Genomic DNA, 17,346 nt, shown 5'->3' on the forward strand with positions numbered 1-17,346 from the left:
TTAAGACCTCCTAAAGGCAATGTGGAGATGGGGGTGGAGGGGGCTGGGGGACTATCTAATGGAGGAAGGTGGGAGCTCATGGAAAGCCTCTTCTCTAGTCAAACCCTCAGCGATCCTGGACAGGTTGCCTGGTCACAGAGGAGGGAACCCAGAGGGTGACCTCATCCCCACTCGCCATCTCACATTAAAGAAATGAAAAAACCTAGGTCTTGTCATAACTCAAAAGCTTAGTGTTCTACCCACTCCATCCCAGAGACTGTCCAGAGGCTGGCCTTTGATAGTTTGTGAAGCTCAGAGCTCTGGGTGGTGGAAGCCATAAGGCTGGTGCTGAAGTGGCCACAGTGGTCCTTTCCTGATCTACGATGTCCTTCCCCCTTACCACTCTGACTTCTGGACCCTTGGTACACCAATGTCCACCAGTGTACCACTCAACCTGGAAAAGCATGCAGTGAGCCCCCAGGCCAGGCTGTGGGGACAGCCTGAAGTAGAAGGTAGACACTCCTTGTGGGTGGGTAGCCACAAGGATTTACACAGCAACATTGGTTCCGTAACTTCTCACCAACCTCGAAAGGAAGGCACAACTCAGGAAAGGGCTGCAAAGCCTCAGGGGGTGGCAGAACCAGGCCTGCCTCATTCTTGGGCCGACATGGCAACTTTTCCAGCCATGAAGTCCTGTGGGGAGCCGCTGTGGCCCCAGGCACAGAGGAGCTGCCTGGGTGAGCTGCAGATGTGCTCCCCTGCTCCCTGGGAGATGTGGGTGAGCTGCTGTGGCCCCAGGCACAGAGGAGCTGCCTGGGTGAGCTGCAGATCTGCTCTCCTGCTCCCTGACCCAAACCTTGAGGCACCAAGGTGATACTAATTTAGCTTGCGGCCGTAAATTCTAGAAAGGCTTATTAGGAAGCTGGCCCCAGCCTGAAGGGTTAAGGGACAGTCAAGCCACATACCAAGCCAAGGACTCAATCCTCCCCAAAAAGTTCCCATTAGAAGCCGAGACAAAGGTAGTTACCAAGGTCTGAGCTCCTGCAGGACACAGGATGTCTACGCTGAAGGTGTGTTTGTGCAGCCTGGAAAGAACTACTGTGTATCTCGCAAGGGGAAGGAATGCGGGGAGGGGTGCTATTCAGCAAAAACAACAGCGCAGGTAAAAACTGAGCTTGGAAAATAAACTCGAGGCTGCAGCAGTCGTGAGCTGCAGTCCTCCTGATCCCATCTTTTTTGTGTCTGTCTTTTCTCTATCCTCACCGCTTCCTCAGGACCATTTGACTCTGCCAGAGGGCTCCGGCAAAGTCCCACAGTGGTGATTCTGGGGTGAGGAAAGATGAATCAAGGCCCTAGGGATTCCAACTTGGTCCCAAGGGAAGAGACTGAAGAGGAAAGCCTGGTCTCTAGAAGTCTCCAAATTCCCTCCCTGGCATGATGTGCTGGTGCCAGGAGGAGCTCCAGAGAGATTCCCCCAGGCCCAAGCAAACCAGGCCTTCCAACATCCCAGATCCCAAAGCATCCCGTCTTCCGAAACCTTGGTGGGGTGGAGGATAGGCCCTAACAGGGGCCCACTGTAGCCTCAGGCTAGGAAGGGAGGCGCAGGAGGGTCAGGCTGAATTCCCCTTCCCTCAAAAATGTGGCGGAGCTGGGGCACACTCTGCAGCAGTCGAGCCGCTGGAGCTCCTCCCCGCCCTGCCTCCCCAGCGCCCAGATCCGCGGCGCAGAGAAGCCCTCGGGGACCTGACCTGCGGCTGCGGCGTCCCGGGAGCAGGGACTGCGACGTGGCTCCCGCCAGGCTCGAAGCTGCGCCCGCGACGGCCGCTCGGGTCCAGCTCCCTCTCCAGTTCTGCGCCCGGGCGGGCGCGGCTGGGGGGTGAAGAGGAGGTGGCGCGCCCCATTTCTACAGCGGGGCGGGGCGGGGCGGGACGGAGTGGGGCAGGATCCAAGCCCGCGTTCCGGGGACCCGCCGAGGTGCTCCCAGGGGACCCGAGCGCGCAAGGTGAGGTGCCACGCGCTCTGCGGACGCAGGTGGAGGGAAAAGTTCCCGTCCGTGGCTAGGGCTGTGCTGGTGCGGCCACGTGGAGAGCGAAAAGGGCAAGTCCGCTTCCACCGGTCTGTTGAGGCTGGGAGTGGAAGGAAGACGGAGGGAGTGTGGGGTGTGGGGGGACCGAGAGGCGCTCCCCAGATACTCTCCACGCCGTTGGTTCTGGGCTGTAAGACCAAGCCCCGAAGACCTTGGCCAGGCGTCAAAGCAAAGCGCCCACCCTCAGGCTCAGTGGGAGACCCCCGGGGAGTTCATCGGGAGATCGCGGAGGTCTCACCGCACCCGCGCCCCGACGCACCCTCGACTGCTTCGCTAGGTTTGTGCGGGAGCTGCCCAGGGTGTTGGGCACGGGAGGGGGGGGGAGTCTGAGGGATGGCCGCGGAGGAGACTGGCACCGACCCGTCTCCGTGCCAGGCTGGGGTGCAATCTGAGAAGGTCGAGGGTAACTTAGAGTGGGAGGTGGAGAAGCAGCCGGGACCCGGGTTGTCCCGTCATAGCTTGGTCCCTAAGTGAATGAGAAGAGTGGAGGACGAGAGAGAGGGCACGCGCGCCTTCGTGACGGAACCGGGACCCGGTCCCCTGATTCCACAAGGAGGAGGCCAGCGGGGCGAGCTGCCGCGCACGCATTGTTTGGAAGAAGTGAAAGTGGGGAACCTTGAGTGGTCGGGGTGTGGTCGGGGTGTGGCTGCCGGGTCGTTGCCGTAGGGGGGGGGGGGGGTTTGGAGGGGTCCTGGAAGTGCCGCCCTCCCCAGGGCCCCTAGGGGCGCACTTCTTGTGTCCCGCCTGATCAAAATCAGATCAAAGAAAAAGTTCGGTAAGAGACTAAGAGGAGGCAAGAAAAACCTCGTAAGGCCATAAACGCCACAAGGCTCATGGGCGTCCAATCCTTACCCCGGCTTAGCTGGATTCTGGATAGTTCGGTTTGTATGATTCAGCACCCCTGGGATCCTTACTTACCTCAGCCCTTACTGGAGATTCTTGCCTCCACCTACTTTTCAGATCTTGTTCTGAATCTCCACTTAATTTTTCCTTTAGTGCAACAACGCACATACACATGCCCACAGGAGAGACGGGGACAGGAGTTTCTGACAGGGTCCCCTTAGCCAGCCAGGGCTGTAAACTTTTAATGAGATCAACTCCAATCAGAGAAATAAAACATCAGTCACATTCTAGTAGCTGTGTATCACCATCCAGAGCTCTTGGCAACTCCAGGCATGTGACCCACTCCCCCTTTGTTGAGAGTATTAATATTCCTTACTCTATGGGTTCTGGAGATGGGGGGAGGTGGGCAGGAGATTTCAAGCAGAAATTCCTGTCAAGCTATAAGGCCACAGAGCAGTAAGAAAGTGCACAAGAACTTTGGCTGCTGAAGACTGTAGCTTGTACTAGGATGCATTTTCTTAAAGATAGAAACTATTTCTTGCCCCCCACCTACATACATGGGAGCCCCATTTCATCCTATGGTAGGTAGGATTGGGCAACTCTGTCTGGAATGCAACTTAGTATGAAAATGTGTCAGTATTTTAAGGGACTTCAGAAAGGGAAAAGGTGTTCCTCACCTTTCCAGGTAAGGTGATAAAGGAGGGCCCCAAAGTGTGAGGATTGGCCTGCCCCAGTGAGAAAGCATCCCAGTTTTGTCACAAGGTCCTCTGATGCAGGGTTTTTGTGTTTAGATGTCTGTTACTGAGAACTCCTTCCTTCTTGTGCCTGTATTTCTGTTTATATGAACTTGTCGGTGTGTGTCTGTATCTAGTGCTTGTTAATATCAACATACATTGTGTATATATCCCAATCATGGTGGTGAGCTCAGGGAGAAGTGGGTCAAGTAAAGACTGGCATGAGATTTTTCTCAGATTAGAAGAAATTCTACTATCAGACCCTCCTTGGCAAACCAGGGAGGAAGGTGTTCCTGAGGGAAACTACAAGCTTCATAGGAAAAGCAGGATTGCTGAATGTGGGGACTTTTCATTTTAATCCCACCTCTTCATGCAGAAGGCCTGTTAGCTTAGTAATTACAATCAAATTAAGGTCAGGTCATGAAAAATTAACTTTAAACTTGGCAATGTAGATTAGGAAGACCTAATTCGTTAAGTTGAACAGGAAGAAATTAATCAAGGCAAATTTCACTCACCAGCTATCTTTTTTGCTTTAGTCATCTTTAATAAATATTTTGGAAAACTGGAAATAAGTTAACATTGTTCTTCTGTCCTTAAGATACAAAAAGCCTTTTGTTAGTGTTTCTTTGAAGAACCATGCTAATAGAGATGAGCCATTCTTGTAAAATATTTTATAACCTCCCTTTCAAATAAATGCAGGAATAATGTGACCCTCACCAAAATGCATTACACTATTATTTGCTTATACTGAAAATATTTGTTTTTGAAGTTCCAGAATGTAACATGTATTCTTACTATTAGCAAACTTGCTTCATTTTCCTCTTACTAACCAAGATAGTCTACATCTTATAGACTTTCTTAAAAAAATAACTTTTCATCGAAATTATAATGGCTTCACTCTAGGCATCACAAATTTAAAATTCTTAGACCAATATACATCTGCTTAAAATAAATATCATTATCAAATATTTTACAAAATAATTTATTCCATAAATTCTTAGTTACTCATATTCAGCTAGAGTTAAAACGTGTGTTTCAGATTCAATTAAACATGAACATTCATGGTTTGGAGAATCCAACCATTGGAAGAGACTTTCTGAAAATTTTATGAAAGCGTTAAAAATTGACAGGTTGGTTAAATTCCTTCCTGACCAGTCCTTAGCCCTGTATTGGGGATAACTCAAGTCAATGTTGAATGACAGTCTAGTATAGGGCAATGAGAGAGGATAGCTCCCTCTTGTGTTCCAAATAGAAGATGCTACCTGCATGGAGAAGAACCCATTCATATATTCATTCATTTGATCCACAGAGTGATTAGCATATGCTATGTGCAGGAGATGCAAAGATGGAATAAGGAGATCAGAAGCTAAAGGGGAGAGAGATGTTCAAACAATTAGACCATAAGGTGATTATTGGGATCATGGGGGTATGTTCAAAATGCAATCAGAGCATTAGAGGTAGGGACATCCACATAGACCTGATGGCATCAGAGGAAACTTCACAGAGGAGTTAACACAAGCTGAGACTTGAAGAGTGAAAAAGAGTTTACCAAGAAGATAAGAGTATTTCAGGCAGAGGAAATAGCATATACAAAGGCACGAAAGCTTGAAAGAGTTTGTCAGGTTCTGGGAGAGGCAGTAGTTCAGTGTGGCTAGAGGTTAGGCCGTGCAAAAGATGGAGATGGAAGAGTAGGTGAGACCAGGCTACAAAGGACTTCCTATGTGATGTTGAAAAGATTAGATTTTACCCAGAGCAAAAAAAATGAAATAATTATACTTGTTAGAAAAATTGTTTCAACACCAGGCAAGACAGGATGAGGCTGAATGAGGACAGAGGCAGTAGGGAAGGAAATGCATGGATGGTTTCAAGAAATATTTTAGTAGTAAGATATTCCAGGTCCCTGGCTTATTTGATTAATGGAGTGGTGACCAAAAAAATCAAAAGCAAAATAGAGACAGTGAATTCAGTTTGGGACCTGTTAAATTTTCTTTTCTTTTTTTAAAAATGTCTTTATTGATTTCAGAGAGAGGGAGAGAGAGAGAGAAACATCAATGATGAGAGTCATTGATCGGCTGCTTCCTGCATGCCCCCCCCCCCCCCCCGCACTGGGGATCGAGCCCGCAACCCAAACATTTGCCCTGACCGGGAATGGAACCACGATCTCCTAGATCATAGGTCGATGTTCACCCGCTGAGCCATGCCGGCCAGGCAGGGACCTGTTAAATTTGAGGCATCCATGGAGCATCGAAGTGAAAATGCCCATTTTCTGACCCTTTTGTGTTTGGAGCCCAGGTAGGAAGTCTACCTGGAAACATAGATTTGAGAAGCATAAGCTATGGAAATGGATGAGCTTGCCCAGGGAATCAGGAAGAGTGCTAAAATAAGAAAGTGAAGACAGAATACTGGAGAGCAAAACATTTAAGAGGGAGAAACAACTAGCAAAGTTCTGAGGAGCCACAGAAGAAAAAGCCAAAGAGAACATAGTGTCATGGAGGTCCAAGGAGGAAATGTTTGAAGAAAGAGGGAATGGTCCACAGTCAGATACTACAGCGAGGTCAAGAAAGATGAAGAGTGAAAACTTCCTTTTGGATTTAGCACTGGGTGACCTAATGGAGAAGTTGGGGATAGAGAGAAGCCAGATTGCAATGAGCTGAGGAGATAAAGCAGTGGAAATACCAACATAGCCTGGCTGTACAAGGAAGAGAATGGGATGATGCTAGCTGGCGGGGACCCAGAGGTCAATGGAGAGAGTCCTTTTTCTTTGGGTTCTTAAGATGGGAGACCTTTAAGCATATCCTTGAGAGAAGGAGCCAGCAGAGAAAGAGAAGCTGCAAGGTGGCAAAGAGAAAGGGGGATAACTGATGAGAAAGATGGTGGTGAAGGCAGGCTGGATTGGTGTCAGAGCCCAGAAGAAAACAAGATGCTCCTTCCTCCAGGATGGGAGAGTTGACAGTTAAGAAAATATCCAGCCTAGAAGGAGAGGGGAAGGCTGGGAGCTATGATGTTTTGTAGGAGAATCGCAGTATTTAGAACTAGTAGAAGGGACCCGCAAATCATCATATCTAATTGCAGATAAGGAAACCAAGGACCAGGGAAGCTGTCATTTGCCCTCCTAATGTTAAATTATTTGTTGAAGAACTGGAACCAGACCCAGAACTGTTTGCAGCCCAGTTCTCTTCAAGAAGGACTGGAGATAAATGGAATAATGAAATGCCCCCTCCTACCCAAGCTGGTAGCTTCCATTTATTGATATTCCATTCCAGGTACTATTCTTAGCACTTTACATACACAGTCTCATTTCATACTCACAGTGACCCTATGAGGTAAACATTATCATCACCATTTAAAAAAATATATCTTTACTGATTTCAGAGAGAGGAAGGGAAAGGGACAGAGATAAAAACATCAATGATGAGAGTCATTGACCGACTGCCTCCTGCACGCCCCAGACTGGGGATCAAGCCCCCAACCCAGGTATGTGCCCTGATCAGAAATCGATCTGCAGTCTTCTGGATCCTAAGTCAGTGCTCAACTGCTGAGCCACGCCCAGCTGGTTGAGCACATCACCATTTTTTAATAAAGCTCTCTGTAGAGGTCAAGTAACTTGCAAGAGACAGAGGTGGAAATCAAACACACAGCTACTTAACTCTGAAATCAAACACACAGCTACTTAATTCTTTCACTACATCACTTAACAAGACACTACCTCTTCAGACTATAAAGCATGGAACATCCTGGGCAAACCAAGGCCCCAGTATAGATCACACCCAGGGAAATGAGCAGAGCTGGAGTCACTAATTGTAAAATGTATTTTTTTTCCTCACATTTTTGACATTTCTGAAATTAAGGTGTATCTTATCAGCAGTGGCTGTCATAGTTTAATTTGTGGTTTCTTTCTTTCTTTCTTTCTTTCTTTCTTTCTTTCTTTCTTTCTTTCTTTCTTTCTTTCTTTCTTTCTTTCCTTCCTTCCTTCCTTCCTTCCTTCCTTCCTTCCTTCCTTCCTTCCTTCCTTCCCTCTCTCTCTCTCTCTCCCTCCCTCCCTCCCTCTCTCTCTCTCTCCTCTTTCTTTCTTTTACATAAAATAAGAGCTTGTCTTGTAATCCATTCTGTCTAGATTTAACAAAACACAGTATCTGTCTGCAAAGGGACAAACTAGAGTCAATCTAGCTCTGAGATCAGGGAACAAGCAGAGAAGAGCTGGCCAGTGTTTAAGCTGAAATGAGGCCTGGGAATTTAAGTCAAGGAGGAAGGCTGTGGTTGACGATGTGTGCGGTAGAAGGACATCTGGCCCCGGCGCCATGCTTGGTGGAGAGCAGGTGCTCCTTCAGTGCTTATTGAGGTGAACTCAATTCAGCTCAATTGTTCTGGAGTTGCCAGAGCAGGAGCCAGGCACTTGAGAAAGCTGGACAGACCAGTGTGGACAGTGCCACGTATGGAAATCAGCCTTCTGATGATGTAGTTGGATCATATACTTAGCAGAGCTGTCTGGCCTTTGTTCCTTTGGGGACTGAGGAGGAAAGCCAACCTTTTTGTAATCTGTACTATCTTTCATCCTTATGCTTTCACTTGATAGTAAATGTAGCTCTTTTTATGTTCTACAATCTGTCTGCTTGTGCTGGAGGCCTGAGGGAGATAAAAAAAAATTATATTTCTTAAGACAGTCCCAAAGGAAGCAGAGAAGTCTCCAGGGTAGTGGTGGCACTGATTTAGGGGACCTGGAGGTTAGGAAGGGAGCATGGGGCCACAGAGACCGATTGCCAAGACCCTCATTTTCTCACAGCCAAAACGTGGGAAGATGGATGGCTCAGGGGCAGTGGAATGGCAGTTAACAGTGGAGTCTGGTGAGCTCCAGAGAAGAGGGGCCTGATCTCATTTATTCTCAGGTGTATCTCCAGAGCCAAGAACAGTACCTGGCACCCAGGGCACTCAATAAATATCTATTCCTGTTGTACAGCATCTGCCTCCCCTGCACACACCTCCAAAAATGGCTGCTTTTGGACAGACATTCCCCTTCTATGCTGGCCCCAAGCCAACCTTCCCGATGGACACCACCTTGGCCATCATCGTCACCATCTTTCTGACTGCACTTGTCACTTTCATCATCATCCTACCTGGCATTCGGGGCAAAATGGTAAGAAACAAACCCAGCCCTGGGGTCCCCACCCCCAGAGGGGGCCATACTCTCTCACCACAAGCAGACTCAGGAAAGAGGCTCCAGTCCTGAGAAAGCAACACCCTACCCCCCAGCAGAGAGCCCTCCCACTCATTGATTCAACAGATGATTATTGAGTACCTGTTATGTGCCAGGCACTCTGATCTCAATTGACCGAGTGACGCCAAGGCTGGAAAGAGGGAGGGTGGACTTGGAAGGAGGACACTCCCCATAACAGGGGGAGTGGGTTTAGGAAGAGGAGTGGGTTTAGGGTCCTTCCTAAACCCACTCCCCCTGTTATGGCTCAGAGGCTGTTCTGGCTGTTGCGGGTGGTGACCAGCTTATTCATCGGGGCTGTGATCCTGGGTGAGTGTGAAGCACAGCTGTCTCAGGCAGTGCCTCCGTCCCACCTGGCTCCCTTAGCGGCTGGTCTGGCCTCTCCTTGTTTCCCCACAGCAGCCTCTGCTTCAGGGTGGCCTTCCAGACCCTGCCCACATGCCTCCCTCATTGTGACTGTATCTCCTCACTTTTACCCTTGCTCAGAGGGGTGCTGGCCCTGGGAAACTGACCTGGATGCATCTCTCCAGCCTTCCTAACCTTTTTATTCAGAGGAAAGAAGGTCAAAATGAATCTGTGGGGAGAGGGCTTTTGGAGAATAGAGGGAGGGCTGCCTGCTTTGCTTTGAGAGTTAGGCAAATAGGAGAAATGAAAAGTCTCTAAGTTGAAGCTGTGTTTGCCCAGCATGGTTTGTTATGTTAATGTTTTCCTCCTCAAGCTGCTTGAGTAGCTCTCCCTAAATGGGGAAAGGAAGCCAAGCATGGGTAAGAGGATCATGACCAAAGGAAATCTAGGATTCTGACTCATTTGTTCATCTTACACATTGTTGGCAAACCAACCATGAGCCAGACCCTAGGCTAGTTAATGGATATACAATTACGAGCAAAACAGACATGGTCCCCTTGTAGCTCTCCCTCTGACTCTAACTCAGCAATGCCCAGAACTCCCTGAGTTCCCGTATGTCCAACTCCCCAACCCTAGCTGTGAATTTCAGTTCTGAGTGGTCTGTGGCCCAGGTCAGCACCAACACGTCATACAAGGCCTTCAGTTCCCAGTGGATCAGCGCTGACGTTGGGCTCCAGGTTGGGCTGGGAGGAGTCAACATCACGCTCACAGGTGAGAGAGGGCTCTTACTGGTGAGGGAGGGGAAAGCTCCACTCTGTGTCTTTGGGCTCTAGTTTGGTATGGTGTAAAGAGCTACAAGATAGAGGGATGGTAGGAGGGGGAATTCTAAGGTCTTGAAAGCTGCTTTCTCTCCATTGAGACCAGCTCCTGTCCCTCTGCCCATTGTGGTGAGCCTGTTACCCACCCAAATACCCCACTCTGGCCCTTGGGTCCCTGCTGAGTACAGCTGCCCCATTTCCCAGGGACCCCAGTGCAGCAGTTGAATGAGACCATCAATTACAATGAGGAGTTCACCTGGCGCCTAGGGAAGAACTATGCTGAGGAGTATTCAAGAGCCCTGGAGAAGGGGCTGCCAGACCCTGTGCTCTACCTGGCTGAGAAGTTCACCCAGACCAGCCCATGTGGCCTGCATGGCCAGTACCGCCTGGCAGGACACTACACCTCGGCCATTCTGTGGTGAGGATGGAATGGGGCCCTGTTAGCCCAGACCCAGGAACAGGGTTTCTAGCCATCTCTCCTCCTCTCATGGGAAGACCCCTATGAAGCGGGCTGACACCAGTCACCACAGTCCTCAGTTGGGAAGCCCAAAGCAGAAATCCCTACCTCACATCCTGGGGGATCCTGGGGTCCCTGAGCCTCCACTTGGAGACCTCCAGGTAGAGGCACCTGGGCCAGCCTTCACAGGGTGCTGGCCCTCCAGGGTGGCATTCCTCTGCTGGCTGCTGGCCAACGTGATGCTGTCCATGCCTGTGCTGGTCTACGGTTGCTACATGCTGCTTGCCACGGGCATCTTCCAACTGTTGGGACTGCTCTTCTTCTCCATGGCCACGTCACTCACCCCACCCTGTCCTCTGCGCCTGGGCACCGCTGCACTACACTTTCACCATGGGCCTGCCTTCTGGATCACTCTGACCACAGGTGAGGCCCACCATGGAGACAGGCACTGGAGAGCTCAGGGCCAGGGAGAGAGGGTCAGAGACCATGATGTTGGTGGGGTTGAGGGGCTGGGGGCCAGGATGCCTTCTTTAAAGCCCCATGCCTTTTATATCCCTCATCTCTGGGTTTTCTCTCCCCAGTTCCATTCCCCCTCTCTTTTTGTATATGCCTATTCCCCTGTGTCTTCTCTCTTTCTCTGTCATGTTCCTCATCCCCTAACTCTCTCTTCAGCCAACACTTTCCCAAATCTTTGCATCTCATGTCTCCTCCCACTTCCCCCAAACACTCTTCTCTGTGTCGCCCATTCCTAGAACGCTTCTCTGTTCCTGCCTCACATAGCCTTCAAGCAGTTTTAATGTCTTCTCCTGTCCCACTGCATCTGTCCCTCATGCCCCTTCCCATGCCTCCTCCTTTGTGCCCTGCCCTTCCCTCAGGGTTTTTCTGTTTTCATTCTCGCTCTCCCCCCTCCCTCCCCCCTCCCCCCTCCCTCCCTCCCTTCCCCCTCTCTCCTGGGATGTAATTGAAAGACTATTGGACTTAGAGTCCAAAACACAACCATCTCCCTGAGCCCAAGATGCCTTGAAGTGAGGATGCCAGGCCTCCCTTAGAGTTGTTCTGATGCTCTTAGGAGAAAATGTCCTTGGGAGGGTGTCACCATCACTAAGCAAGACACCTATTGCCTCATTCCCAGGATTGCTTTGTGTGCTGCTGGGCCTGGCCATGGTGGTGGCCCACAGGATGCAGCCACACAGACTGAAGGCATTCTTCAATCTGAGTGTCGGGGAGGACCCTGGGCTGGAGTGGAATCCTGAAGAAGGAGGACTCCTGAGTCCCCGATACCAGTCCACAGCTGAGAGTTCTGAGCCCCAAGACATTCCTCTGTCAGAGGCTTCCTCCCAGGCATGCTATAAGGAGGAGCACCCCAGAGTACCTGACCCTGCCCTATAAGGTTCCCCTTCCTGGTGGCTACCCAGACTTCCAATCTGGTTCCAAACGTCCTTTGAGCCCCATAAAGCCACAAGAACTGCCCACAGGATGGGATGTGTCAGCCCTCCAGACCCTGTCTTTATGTGGAGTAGAAAAAGGAGACTCTATCAATGTTAACAAAACAAAACACCTAAGGTGTTGAACAGAAGTTGGGACTGCCCATAAACCCTGTCGCAATGGTAAGACCAAATGTTTCCACACAGCACCTCTGCCTTTCTTTAATGCTTTGCCTGTTCGAGTTTCCATTTATTGAAACCTAGCCTCACCCACACAATGATGTGGGGCGGGGCCCAGTTGCAGTGTGGTTCTGTGGTCCCTCTCATCCCTCTACAACTCTTGTTTTCAGTTTTCCTGGGTCCCCTTTGTTCTTCATTTACTTCCCCAGTTTGTGTGACCTCTTGGTACAATGAAAGAGAGCACTCAGAGGGAGAAGAAACCAAACGTATCACCCCAGGTCTAATATTAATCAACTGTACCACATTCTCTTTGAGCTTCAGTTCTCTAATTTGCCAAATAAAATTGTAAGATTTGCCAAGGACCTAACAAAACAAAAATCCCAGGATTTAACTTTTTTTGCCTTGCTGACATCTACCTTGAGCCTCAGGCACCATTCTGTAGTGAATAAACTGGAGTTTGTTGCCCACTTGGGTGACTCATGGGTTGAGCATCAACCTATGATCCAGAAGATCACAGTTTGATTCCGGTCAGGACACATGTGGGACACACACACACACACACACACACACACCCCACAGACACCTGCAGGAGGCAGCCAATCAACGACTCTTATCCATGTTTCTCTCTCCTTCTCCCTTCCTTTCTCAGAAATCAATAAAAACATATTTTTAAAAAACAAAACCAAACGACTTTGTGAATAAACTCCAAAACGCAGGGGAGGGAGATCCCACTGGGTAGGCCAGTGGGAGGGTGAGCTGCCTGGTCTTCACCTGGGACAGCTCAGGAAGAGGCTATGCTGGCTCGGGTTGGTTCCCCTTTGAGCTCACTAGAGGGAGTCTGTCTTCCAGATCTTTTCCCGGATTACTTTGGATTCTCCAGACTGAGAGAATCGAGGTTCGTGGCTAAGCAAAGAGAATGTTCTATGGCCGCCTCCAGCCCAGTGAAGTCTCCCGAAGGCGCGTGTACCCCAAAAGCCTGGAGAAGCCATGGAAATTAATGGAGAAAACGTTTTTAAAAAACAAAAGGGGAGAAATTTATTCACAGCTCACCGGGGGAGAGTCTAGGGTGCACGGAGCACGCCTGAGGCAGCCCGCCTTTCTTTGGGCGCCCGCTGGCAGCGCAGCTCGCCTTACTGAGCTCTCCCGGCCCAGCTCTGGCGGGCACTGCTCCCGGCCCGAGGGGGACCGAGGCGGAGTAGGAGTCCGAGGTCGAGTCCCTTTCACAGTTTAGTGCTGATCGTTGATTCCGAGACCCCGAACTGCTTGTATAGTGGGTGGTTGAGGTTGAGAGGCGAGTCCCCTCTCGCTTGGTTACCGCAGTTCTTGTCGCTTCGGTCCAAGAAGGTGCGAAGAGCCCTGGGCCGAGCGTAGTGGAGACCCACCACCGCCCCTCCCAGAAGGAGGCACAGGACGCCTGGGCGGCGCAGACGGAAGAGAGGCGCGGTCAGGCTCCGGGACAGAACCCCGCCTGCCCCTTCATCTATTGGAGGCCACCCCTCACTCCGCCCCCCCCCCCACACACACACACAGAGAAGGGCCTCTGATGTGGATTACACGACACGAGGAAGGGTTCGAGCGCCTGCCCCTATGAGCTATCGCGAGGGGCAGAACAGCAGCACAGGTGAACTCCCTTTGTAAACTGGGAGGCGCGCGCTCCAATGAATCCGGCCCCTAACCCCAGCCGCCCCGGCCCAGCGCCCGGTCCTCACCTGTGGCCAGCGTGACCCAAAAGGCGGCGCCGTAGTGACTGGTGAGCGCGGAGGAGCCGAAGTGGAGCGGGCAGAGCGGCGCGCTGGAGATGGAGACGAAGGCCAGCACAGAGAAGAGCGCGAAGGCGCCGGTGGCCAGGAGCGCCAGGCCCCCGTAGAGCGGGACCGGCATGGAGAGCAGCACGTTGGAGAGGAGCCAGAGGCAGAACGCCACCCTGCGGGGACAGCGCCGCGCCCTGAGCCGGCTCCTCCCGGTCCGCCCCGGCTCCCGCAGCCTCGCGTCCTCCGCGTCCCTACCCCAGAACGCAAGCCCGGGGTCGGGTGGCTGAAGTGCGGCGGGAACCCGCAAAGGGTGTAGCTGGATCCCAGGTGTCCCCGGGATTCCGACGGTCTGTGCGGACCTCATGACCTCTGACCCGAGGGGCGGCCATACTCGCCCGAGTGTATCGGGCTGTAACCGCAGCTTACGTTCACACACACACACACACGCGCGCGCGCGCGCGGTGCCTTCCCGCAGCGCTCACCACAGCATGGCTGAAGCGTAGTGCCCCGCCATGCGGTACTGGCGGTAGAGTCCGCAAGGGCTGCTCGGCGTGAACTTCTCCGCCAAGTAGAGGACTGGATCCGGCAGCCCCCTCTCCAGCGCCTCCCTGTACTCCTCCGCGTAGTCCTCGCCCAGACGCCACGTGAACTGCTCGTTGTAGTCGATAGTCTCGTTCAGCTGCTGCACTGGGGTCCCTGCGGAGGGCGGCGGGGTCATGGGGCTGCGCACAGCCGGGGATCCCGCAACGAAGTGGATTCCGATAGTGAAACGGAGGCGCGAGAGAAATGGCTTTACTCGGCAGTGGTTGGGGAAAATACAAATTCAGGAGGACCAAAGGCTCTACGGCTCTGCGAGATCTGAGAGGGCCTGCGGTTGCCCCTGCCACACGCCCCCCACCATGGAGCCCGCTCGTCCCAGAAGCTCCCTTCGCCCAGTCCCCTCACCTGTGAGTGTAATATTAACTCCCTCCAGGCCCACGTGCAGACCTACGTAGGCTCCGACACGGGCTGCGCTGAAGGCCTTGTAGGAGGTGTTGGTGTTCACGCTACCCACTGACCATTCTGCGCTGAAGTTCACCGCTGTGAGGAGAGGCACACGGTGGGGGGTGGTTAGGGAAAAAATGGGGGAGATGGAATTGGGAGAGTGGTGACGGAGGGTGGGACACTGTAGAGAGATGGGGATGGAGGTCTAGGGGTCCTATATGGTATACATGGTAAGGGCAGAAGAGTGGGCACCAGAAAGAGATGGAGAATGGAGAGTGAGAGGGAAACCAACCCCAGTTCTCCATTTTCCCCGGTGCCCTCTGCCAGCACCCTTCCTCACCCCAGGTCCTCTCCCCATCTGATGAACCACACACTCACCCACGATTTCTGTGCCTATGAACAGACTGAGGAGAACTCTCACCAACCAGAACCAGCGCTGCAGGAACAGGCAACAGGTCAGGCCTGGGTACTGTTCAACCAGAGTCCCCAAGACCTCCCTCGACCCCATGCCACCTGGATATTTAGTGCTCCTTCTGAGTCATTGGCATTTCTGATGTTTTCTGACCACGTACTTGTGCCCCACCAACCCCATTTCCCAGTCCAGCTTGCAATGAGGCTGTCTCTCTCTGCCTGGTGCTCTCACAACCTTCCCTGCCCCCAGGTATCTGGCTCCCGGTTCTGGCTCTGCCTCCTGCTCAGGTCACTGCTATGGTAAGCTCAGTGAGTCCAGAAGTGCTAGGCAGGCAGGAGTCACCTCCCCCAAGAGAAGGAGGCCCTGAGTTTGGTGGCCAAGTAGTGGAGGTGGGAACACAGCCCCTCAGATATTCCTAGGTGCATCGGTTTCCCAGGAAACCAACACAGGTCAAGACTCAGGGAGGCTAGGTCCTCTTAGACTTTAAAAACTTGAATCCTGTGCCAAAGTGGCTGAATCTTTAAGATGGGGGCATCCATATACCTGTGTCTCCACTCATCGCACAAGTGACCCGCAGCCGTCTGAGCTGCTTGTTTCTGTCCTCTTGGCCCAGAGTGGGGATGGGAATGGAGCTGAAGTATGGGGAGAGGAGGGAGGCACCACAGCGCCTGAAGACTAGAATGCTTGTGGGCCCCAGCACTACTGGACCAGGTGGGTACCTACTCTTTACAGCAGCCTCCTGAATGATCCAGCTGGGTCAGTCTCTAGGGTGTCTCGAACCCGACCTCTCCCTGTCCTGGGGAAGGGGTGCTTGCTGCACTAGACCTCTGGGTCTACTCCACCTATGCGGGTTGGACTATTCAGTGGAGGTCCCTGCTGCAGTCTTAACCTGTCCTGGGTCCTCCAGGGACAAGCTGTCCATGAGGTCTTCCATCCCCAGGCCGCAGCTTCTAGCACCCCCTTACCGAGTGGCCACGGATCCCAGGCAAGATGAGCAAGAAGCTGGCAGCCAGCGACAAGAACACCACAATGACGATGAGCAGCGGGACGCTGAAGCCCGCGGCTCGCCGGGACTGGGGGTAGAAAGGCAGCTCGCCGTCCCAGAGAGTCATGCTGAAAGGCGGCCGAGCCGGGAGCTGCGCCTGCGGGAGCCGGGAGAGCGCGTCCGTGGCGTGGGAGCCTGGGTCCCACGTCTCCTTTCCCCGCCCCTAGCGTGCTAGGCTTGACCCAAAGCGTCGGTCAAGTCCGAGCTCCCAGGCTCCCCTCTAAGGAAGCGCCACGGCTGGCTGCCCTCAAGCGCCCTGGGTTGGCCGGGGAGGAGTCGGGGAGGCGGGAGAACGCAACTATTCCTTACGGTTACCTTCCTCAGCGGGTTCGCTCTGCGTTTGAAAGTCACTCCCACCCCGGGCCCCTTTTATAACTGCGTGGGCAGCGTGCCAAGCTGTGGTCACGGCTTGGCTACGGGGTCTTTCCCGGAAGAGATTATGCAAATAAGAGGCGGCGGTCGCTATGCAAATGAGAGGAGACTTGCTTCCTCCGTAGGGAGCGAGCCAAGTTCATATGGTCACGACTGTCACTGGTCCAGCCAGAGTGGACACCTGCGCAACGGGCGTCAGAGGACGCAGAGTAGTAGGGTGAGAGTGCTACAGGGAGGCGAAGCTGGGGAGTGGGGGTGGGAGTGGGGGGGGGGAGGGGGGAGGCAGAGCAAAAGAGCAAAGATTCCAAGAGGAAAGAAGACTTCTGATTCCGACGGGGGCCCTAAACCAGAGGGGGGGGACCCGGGCTTGGAGCCTGATCTTCCCATCCCTCCTGTCCTGGCACAGACATTCATTTCGGAGTATGAGGGGCTGCACGTCCGGGCCCTCAGCTTACCAGCTTATGACCCGCTTTCCCTCCCCTGTTTTTTCTAGGAGAAGCAGTTCTTGGGGCTGGGGTAAGGGGGTTGGGAGAGGGGATTCGAGGTTTTGGGCGGGCAGGAGGTAAAGTCCTGCCCCGGACAGACATGCCCCAGGAGATTTGTGCCCGGTGGGTTTCTGTGGTCGGGGTTAGAGAGTGGGGACCAGCGTCAGTGCCTATAGGGCTGCCAGGTGCCCCCAAAAGAGCGGCATGCAGGTGCGGCTGGGG

At 52.6% G+C, this 17,346-nt stretch overlaps 2 protein-coding genes across 3 annotated transcripts; one reads left to right on the forward strand and one right to left on the reverse strand.

Annotated features, from left to right (window-relative positions):
• The first annotated feature begins 8,626 nt into the window (after positions 1–8,626).
• Positions 8,627–11,860, forward strand: DUOXA1 (dual oxidase maturation factor 1). 2 transcript variants are annotated; one of them, XM_087814686.1, is made up of 6 exons: positions 8,627–8,773; positions 9,103–9,263; positions 9,831–9,967; positions 10,219–10,432; positions 10,677–10,894; positions 11,604–11,860. In XM_087814686.1, exons 1-6 carry the CDS (start codon positions 8,627–8,629, stop codon positions 11,858–11,860), a joined length of 1,134 nt encoding a protein of 377 aa, XP_087670812.1. The 2 variants fall into 2 exon arrangements, with proteins under 2 accessions (XP_087670812.1, XP_016067381.2); XM_016211895.2 differs by having other exon boundaries at positions 9,103–9,160; positions 9,833–9,967.
• Positions 11,861–13,295: 1,435 nt separating this feature from the next.
• Positions 13,296–16,334, reverse strand: DUOXA2 (dual oxidase maturation factor 2). The gene is made up of 6 exons (XM_016211795.2): positions 16,188–16,334; positions 15,189–15,246; positions 14,772–14,906; positions 14,309–14,522; positions 13,785–13,999; positions 13,296–13,489 (listed from the first exon to the last, which is right to left on the reverse strand). Exons 1-6 carry the CDS (start codon positions 16,332–16,334, stop codon positions 13,296–13,298), a joined length of 963 nt encoding a protein of 320 aa, XP_016067281.2.
• Between the last annotated feature and the right edge of the window lie 1,012 nt (positions 16,335–17,346).

This window comes from Miniopterus natalensis, chromosome 1 (assembly GCF_054644295.1).
Source record: "Miniopterus natalensis isolate mMinNat1 chromosome 1, mMinNat1.hap1, whole genome shotgun sequence".
Classification (NCBI taxonomy): Eukaryota; Metazoa; Chordata; class Mammalia; order Chiroptera; family Miniopteridae; genus Miniopterus; species Miniopterus natalensis.